The 9,017-nt window shown below is 39.7% G+C and overlaps 1 protein-coding gene across 1 annotated transcript in view; it reads right to left on the reverse strand.

Moving 5' to 3' along the window:
• Positions 1–9,017, reverse strand: part of LOC101854372 (unconventional myosin-IXAa) — a gene marked incomplete at its 5' end in the record, with an annotated part of 74,070 nt that overhangs the window by 43,764 nt on the left and 21,289 nt on the right. Inside the window, 9 exon segments of the mRNA XM_013089570.2 lie at positions 1,231–1,257; positions 2,157–2,205; positions 2,994–3,170; positions 3,565–3,747; positions 4,807–4,977; positions 5,369–5,556; positions 6,469–6,618; positions 7,290–7,412; positions 8,098–8,208. Coding sequence (XP_012945024.1) covers positions 1,231–1,257; positions 2,157–2,205; positions 2,994–3,170; positions 3,565–3,747; positions 4,807–4,977; positions 5,369–5,556; positions 6,469–6,618; positions 7,290–7,412; positions 8,098–8,208 — 1,179 coding nt within the window.

Below are 9,017 nucleotides of genomic sequence, written 5' to 3' on the forward strand. Positions count from 1 at the left end.
AAAAAAACAAGGAAGAGAGACAAGGACGATAGATGTTTGATAGGAAAAAAGAGGCAGATCACACAAGAGCACCCGCCAACCACCCACTTTCTTTGGTTTTGCTAGGTTGTTTGTTTAGAGAGGTTGCTCAAATATAAGAAGAAGAAAAATCAGGAATTTAATTTTCTGAAGGTTTACTGTTGTTTTCGAATTAGCCATTTTCGATGTAAGCAGGCTCCACTGTAGTAAACAATACTGGTATGGCGAGCATATAACCAGGAAATAAATAATAAGTACACAGAAGTCTTTCATGCTGATCAGGTGCCATATCAACCATGACTGGGCTGAAATAAGTTTCTATGTAAAATGACTCTGAAGGACAGTTAAGTGTCGTGGGAATTGAGTTCAAATCCTAGATGGGGCATTCATGAGCATTGGTAAGTAGCGGAGTTCTCAGGATTCCCCATCCACTTGGGTAGGTCTTATCAGAGATTGGTTTTAAAAACGAATGGTCATGCCTCTTAAATACTCTAACAGTATTGATTGGGGCAATGGACCTATACAAAATTTACCAGTCAAAATAATAACAAACAGTACTTGTGAAGCACACATGTCCCACGCAACAGCATACTCAGTACACTTCACACTATATCATTACTCCATCAGACCCTAGAACACTCAGAAGCATTCTCTGCTTCACAGGAAGCATACAGTGCAAGCATCTGATAAAGTGCTCAAACGTTAACAAACTGACAAGACCTTTCACTGTCTATCGCCGGGTACCCATTTCCACCTGGGTGAAGTGAGGAAAATTTGTGCAGTGCTTTTCCCAAGGACACAATGTCAGGTCCCAATTACAGGTAAGTCACTCCATATTGAGAAAAAGTTCAGCCTGTTCATGATCAATATACTACCCTTTTCGTATCTTTCAAGGGGCTGGATGGGATAAGAAGCAAAACAAAGGACAAAAATTGATGTCTTGTCAGAACTGGGGCAGTCCGCCATGAATAATTCCCACACAGGGTGCAAGAATCATGCTATGGTAAGAAAGACATCAAAGTCTTTCACCGTGTTTGGTCAAATAATAAAACATTCATCCCTGGGAGTAAGAGCACAGAAACATGCTGTGAAGAAAGAAGCTTCCGTATCAGCAATCACAAAAATGGGAACTGAAAAGGCAACCGAAAAACGACACACAAATAAACACACACAAACAAATCTGCCAGGCACACAGTGTGAGTTGTTACTTACTTCCTCTTGCCCCTTCCCCTTCTCACCCTGGTAGAGAAAAATACAAGTCTCTCACCAAAATGTACAACATTAGTAATAGCATAGCAGTAGAAAAAAAGATGTCATTATATAACCAAAAAGTTCACTTGCACTTAAACGGAGCGGCCCATCTCAGCAAGTCTTCTCTAGTAAACACCTGACAGATTTTAACAGGGAACGGTATTTGGGGGGCGCACAGATTTAATAATAATTCAATAGGACAAACTCATCAGTAGTATAAGTCCAAGGAAGAGAATTATTCCACTTTGAGATCACACAAATTTAATGAACCCAAATGGGGAAATAAGCTGCAGTGAAGTTTGCTTATCAAATAGAAGAGGGAAAAAATATGGCGTTTTATTTCATTTCTGTATACTGCAGTTTTTGTATTAATCGTGTTCAGTTTAAGAGGACACCACTGTATATGGACGGGCGGTTCAGGGGGACATAAGACAGAGTGGTTGGGGCAGAGCACACAACTCAGAGAAGTCTCAACTCGAGATGAACCACTGTAAGACCTTACACCACCATTTCATCAGCAAACTGTTCAACTGTTCTAAGCACAGAAAGCAAAAGTTTTCAGGCAAGAAAAAAAATCAAACTTCCATTTAAAACAATAATAATTGCTCCTACATCATGTGTCTCTTTTGTTTTTAATTTTTTTCCCCTCCACATTTCAAAGTTGAATTTCAACAATCTTTCTCGAAGTCATGCAACCTGCACCACAAATTAAGAAACTGCATTTTAAAACAAAATTTCGAAAGGTTGGGCTTGGTCCATCTGAACAGCTGGCTGACAATATGTCAAACTATGTAGCTATATCTAAACATTTGAAAAAAACTGAAAGCTTCTGTCCTAGGGCAAGTGACCATCGTAAAATGAGAAAAATGTAACTTGAGAATACTTACGTCATCTCGCTCTGGGGTTTTTTGGAATGTTTTAGCGAGCTCTTTGACCCTGAAACAGATTGAAAGAAGGAAAACAAAGTTTCAGAACAGTTCACCTCACTCAAAGCACTCTATTTTTACAATGACCTTTGTCCAACCCACCATTTTGTCAGTCATTTCACAATCGCTCAAATCAATTTCTGGTAGTCTTTTCACATAACGTTCTTATTCGAAAAAAACAAAAAAAACATCAAGAAGCTTCTTACAATATAAATTGCCTGAGGCATTAGAAACATTTGGAAAATTTCAATCACATAATAACAATATATGACATTTGTACAGTGCTCAATCCCAATTAAAGAAAACAGGCTCTGAGCACTGTACAAATACAAGTAACATCACAATGGAATTTGTACGTGCCCCTGACAGCGGATCACCAGCACAGTGGTTCTGACCACAAGCCATAGAAAGCATCTTGCTAGTCATAAGGAGTTACTGTAAAATTCAGCCTATAAGCCACGACTTTTTCCTCAGCTTTAAACCCTATGGCTAATTTCAGATTATTTTCCGATAGCAGGATAGTCACTCCCTCATCTACTCTGAAACATTAAAATGTTGACATATTTTCAAAGATTTGCACATTTTCCTCAACACCATACTTAAGTTTACACCTTACAAACGCCATCCAAAAGATGGGAGAGTACTTTTCCACACTCCCAAATAAGCTGCGGCTTATAAAACAATGTGGCTTATTTGTAAAAGAAAAGTTCAGGATTTTTACAAAATCTAGAAGGAGCAACTTATATACAGGTGTGCATTCAAAAGCCCGAACGTTACGGTAAGCATAGTTCTCCAAACCTGGAAGCTCTTCGTATCCGTGACGCCTCGTCGTCCGGTACGGGTATGTCGATGGCCTCCGAGATGGGGCTGGAGGAGGTGGCACTGACCGTCCCCTCAGTGACCGGCTCACTCGGAGGTTTGGCCGTGTCCACCGACGTCGTCTCTGTCTCCGAGTCCTCCATGATGCCGCTGCTCCTGTGTCCAGGGAATAACCATGATGATGACAATAAATAAAATGATTATAATGATAATAATAAATAATAATAATAAATAATAATAATAAACAATATTAACAATAGAATAAGAATAATAATAAATAATAATAACCACAATAACAACAATAATTATCATCATTGTCATCATCATCACCACCAGCAACAGCATCATCATCATCATAATAATATAAAAACATATACAATAATACTAAGAATAATAATAATAATAACTAAAATATTAATAATAATTATAATAACAAAAAATAAATAATAATATTAATAATAAAAATAATAATAATAATAATAACAACAACGTCCCCCATCTCCTTCCCACTTACTCCTCTTCTATTCCTATTACTAAACCCTTCACGTACTCCTCAGAGTCCCTCCTGGGCAGGCGTGTGGCGTAGTCTCGCTCTTCCAGCTCCTCCGAGCTCGGTGCTTTCACCAGAACTCCCTCGTCGCTGGCCGTAGACTGCAGCTCTTCCTTCTTCTCTCGTCGCCGGTCAGCCTCCAGGCGCTCGGCCACTGACCGCTGCTCCTCTTCCTCTTTCTCCCTGAGCGCGAAATGGGGAAACAAACTACTACAATGACCATAATATACTCATAAAGAAATGACCATAATATACTCATAAAGAAACGATCATAATATACTCATAAAGAAATGACAATAATAATATACTCAAAAAGCTAACTCCAGTTTGTTTTAATCTAATTTCTCGGAAACCGAATGACTTTTTAAAAAAAGAAGTGCAGTCTGGACTATTTGCGATAGTGTAGCATGCAGTAATAGACGTATTTGGTTTATTCTGTGCCTTTTTCCCAAATCATACTGACATAGAACTTGGGTCCATGATCCTTTTGCCCTGAGTGTCACGGTAATTGATGGTTGTTTAATCTCTTGTAACACAATAAGGTCTATAAATGCCAAAGATTTGAGGTGTTACAAGAAAGTAAAAAAAATAAACAAGAAGGAAGGGAGATAGATTGATAAGGATGATAGATGTTTGATAGAAAGAGCCAGCAAACCACATCAGAGCATCATCCAAGCACCCACTTGGAAAAATTCACTTTCATTTGCATTTTCGTTTTGGAAAAAACAACAAAGCAAACAAAACGCCAAGACAATAGGTTCTCAAAGAGTACACCAGACCACTGTTTTACCTTACTAAGGGGTGGTTGGTGGGGGGGGCCTAGATGTGACAAGCTGCTTCTACTCTCTTGTGTGTCTATTTTCCTAACCTGCTCCACATAAAAATCTAATTACAGTTGCATCACTTACAAAACTCGACAAAGAGAACAAAAACTTTCTTCTTCATTCTCAATGACAGTCGGACAGTTAATCCAGTGGTGTGCATAAACTGAGCAGTTCTCTTTCCATCCTCGAGGCCGCCATACAGTTTTTTCTCCAGTGGTGAAGCATGTTGTCACATACGTTTACTAAGAGTTGTGAAGTGAGTACAGCGCTGTAGGATATGGTTGCCATTTTCTTGACTCTACGCGTATTGACATAATGATGTGTTGCTGACTTTAAATTTGGAATGCATGTGCTGTTTCAGTCTATTGTGGAGACTAACAATTACAACAGATCAACAGCAAAAAGAACATCCTCTTACCTTGCCCTTCTTTCTTTTTCCTCCTTCTCTAGACGCTCTGCCTCTCGCAATCTCTCTCTCTCCTCTTCTTCCTCCCTCCTGATCCTCTCCTTCTCCTGTCTTTCAAACTCCTGCCTCTCCTGCTCTTGGCGAGCCAGCATGGCGTAGTACTCATCCCGCAACTGGAAGAATCTGGAAACGAGAAAACACCGATATGCAACAAAGATATCACAGAAGGGAAGAAAATTTTATTAAAAAAACAATGAGTTCATTAGTTGATTTCTGTTCTTTACACATTGATACAATTACTGACATACAAAATGTCAAACAAGTGTCAGTGACACGTGGCTTACATGGATGGTCACTCGGGTGTGTCCTTGAGCAAGACACAACCCTGCTAATCTCTCCTCCTTCTTTTTCTTATGTTTGAAACTCTTGTAACACCTTTAATCTTCAATACTAACTGGACCTTATTTTGCTGTAAGACACATACTAAAACTGACAATTTTTACTGTTCTATTTTAATTATTTTTAAAAATCCTATTTTCAAAATAATCACAGCCTATTTTCATAACAATCGTACTTTCTCCTTGTGAGCACCGCCCGCACGTAGGACTGGATGTATATGACAGCATAGCGCTGTGCGTGGAAGTGCTGGCGTGCCAGGTAGCAGCGGTAGTGTGTCTGGATGATGATGGCTGCGCTCTGCTGAAGCCGCATCAGTCTGTACTCGTGGAAGTCTTGCTGGGCAAGGAACCGCCGGATGTGTTTCTGTGAAACAAGTAACAAATTCATTCACCTGACTTGCAAAGTAAAATCAGGCCGTGCTGTGAACTATCAATCACTCTGACTTGCAAAGTAAAATCAGACTGTGCTGCGAACTAACAGGAATACAACCAACTAGTATCCCGTGCACTTGTAAAACTTTATGCAGTAACGAGTACGGTAAAACTTTTAATTAACTGAAACTGAATTGCAATTAACAAAAAAACATTTACATAACTGCCATCTTTTCTTAACTATAAAATCAAAGACTACCCATGCAGTGGGTCAAGAAGGTGGGCATAGGCCAAGTAATCCCCCTCCAAACCCTTTAAACACTTTTTTCATCATTCACTAAGATCATGATAAATAGCTAACTCTGGTAAGAAAAACGACTACAATAGACTTAGAGGATTTAATTTCATTATTATTTGTAAATCCTGTCTTTAAAGTTCATAGCTTTTTTATAGCATCAGCAAATACATGAGTAGCAATGATAGAAAGCAGAGAATATGTACTTTCCAATACAAAACCACGACTTCGGTTTCAGATCCTCATAAACCCTCTTGGTCTACCTCTGCCTCATTTGGCTTCAATTTTCCCAGAGAGAGCTCCAGAGAGAGCTTGATGTTCAAATTTTGCTGGAAAGAGCTTGATGTTCAAATTTTGCTGGAGAGAGCTTGATGTTCAAGTTTTGACACTGAGAGCTAGATGTTCAAATTTTGCTGGAGAGAGCTTGATGTTCAAATTTTGCTGAAGAGAGCTAGATTTTCAAAGACCTTATATTTATTTAAGAGTCCAAGAAACCACATTAGTCTATACCTACTTATTCTTATCAGCGAGCGGCCCACATAGGATTATTCAAGTACGCCCACATTTGATTTCTATGATGACAGAAATTTCTCTTCATCAAACACTAACCTGCATCAGGATGGTGGCATCTCTCAGTCGGTTGTAGCTCTGCCTCTCCAGACAAGTCTTGACCCATCTCTGGATTTTGATTACCCGCTCCATGATCGCCGAGTGGAGTGCTTCATCCAAACGCATCTTTTCAGATTCACGTAAAAAGATCTGAAGTACACAGAAACCATAATTTGTGAAAAGTGCAAAAAAGATATCTTTACTATACACGAGGAAGACACTGCAGCCGCTAAACATATATATGAAGTGATTTACTTAACGTGGAGGTGATGAACTGGTGAAAAAATTCTAAACATTGATAGAGCTGTTTTTGTATTTCGAAAGCAAACAAGTTACTGTACTTTAGAAACTGTAACCACGAGAAAGTGAATGAACTACAGTCAAAATTGTCTACAATGGCCACCCAATGTCAATGAGAAAAGGAGCCATGTTAGACAGGTGGCTGTCTTACACAATGGCATTCTAATTAAAAGTTTAAAAATATGTAAAGTACAAATGAGTGTCTTATACAGGTGGCCATTTGTACAGGTGATTGTCTTATACAGTTGGTCATTTGTATAGGTGATTGTCAGATACGGATGGCCATTTGTACAGGTGATTGTCTGATACAGATGGCCATTTGTACAGGTGATTGTCTTATATAGGTGACCGTTTGTACAGGTGATTGTCTGATACAGATGGCCATTTGTACAGATGAGTGTCTTCTACAGGTGGCCGTATGTACAGGTGATTGTCTGATACAGATGGCCATATGTATAGGTGATTGTCTTATACAGATGGCCGTTGGAGCAGGTTCAAGTATACAGTGATAACAACCAGACCTTGTTGATCCCTATCTGGTAATTCTCCTGCTGGAGCCCCATGGACTGAAGAAAGTTCCGGATGTCAGCTTTAGAGTGTTCCGTCTTGCGGGGCAGCAGAATCTTGTAGAGTTGGGTGAACTCCTGCACCAAAACAAAATTTTTGAAACAATTACGGTCTTTATTACTCTTGTCATGTAAGCAGCAAATGCAAAAAGTGAAATATCTAAATTCTAGTTCTAATGAAAGTTTTACAGCACATGCAACACAATTAGGTCACATAAGTGCAGAAGAATAGAGGTGTTACCACTAGAGAATAAACTGCAAAGAAAAGACCAAAAAGAGATATGGATGACAAACGATGTTTGATAAGAAAGAAGGAGCCAACCACACCAGAGTACCCGCCAACTACCCATGAACTCCATTAGACAGTGCTTACAATCATCAAACCCTCTAAACATCCAAAGATCAAAATGGTTCAGTACAAAATAAACAGATTAAGACAATAGTATCACTGATAAGGTGGAGCAGACCAAATCTCAAGGTACCAGAGTGCCCACCAACCACTTACAATGTCAGTGTGCCCACCAACCACCCACCCACAAAGTCAGAACGCCCACCAACCACCACCCACAAAGTCAGAGTGCCCGCCAACCATCCGCAAAGTTAGAGCGCCCGCCAACCAACCACCCACAAAGTCAGAGCACCCACCAACCACCACCTACAGAGTCAGACCGCCCACCAATAGCCACCCACAAATTCAGAATGCCCGCCAACCACACACCCACAAAGTCAGAGCGCCAACCAACCACCCACACAGTCAGTTTACCTCAAACAGCAGCCTGTAGTTGTAGCCCGACTGGCGGATCTTGACGGTGGCCAACATGCCTGTGTAGCGCAGCTGTCTCATCACAAGCTCCTCGTCAAACACACACGGAGCCTGCAGATATTTTTAAAACCCCATTAATTAGCCCTCGAGAGGATTGAGCTAGCAAAGAACAAAAAAAAAAAAAGAAAAAGTATCCTAAATGCTTGTGTCACAGCGCTGCGGAATCAGACACACGTTCAATTTTGGAGCATTGGGAGTTTCTGGGATCATTGTAAAACTTTTTCATTTGTCTTGATTCTTTCTAAAAAAATTACCCATCTATCTTGGAGTTGAGATATCTGAGACTGAAGAAAGTGGGCGTAGCCTGGTGTCCAAGGTAAATCTAGCAAAAAAAATGGCTGCCAAAGTTTGCTGATTTCCAAAGCTTGGGTGTCCTCAGAAACAGCAAATTTACAAATTTTTTGTGTGCCTGTGATCAGCATTTTTTTCCTCATAAAATCAACACAGAAATGTGTTTTTAAATGGACATGAAAAAAAGGTGTTGCACCAGAAAAAACGCCCCCAAAAAACTAAAACTCATTGAAATATTAAGATTGATCAAATTGATTCATGGTCAGAAAAATGTCAGTTTCATCTGTTTTATTATTTTGACAAATAAGTAATTATCAGACACTTGCAGAAGAATTCTTAACGAAATCGACGGCGTAGGGTTTGACTCCGCTTTGAGCCATTTTGAAAGGTGATGTATGATGGGATCTCACACTGAGCAGTGAAATCCATACAAATATACTGAGTATGTTGTAGCTTGACATTATTATTGTTTATATTACTGTTCATTTATATTATGCATGTGACTGTAAGCCTGCATGTGTGTGCATGTATGTGTGTGTGTGGGGGTGTGTTTGTGTGTGTGTGTGTGG

The sequence above is a fragment of the Aplysia californica genome, unplaced genomic scaffold, assembly GCF_000002075.1.
Source record: "Aplysia californica isolate F4 #8 unplaced genomic scaffold, AplCal3.0 scaffold00986, whole genome shotgun sequence".
Lineage (NCBI taxonomy): Eukaryota > Metazoa > Mollusca > Gastropoda > Aplysiida > Aplysiidae > Aplysia > Aplysia californica.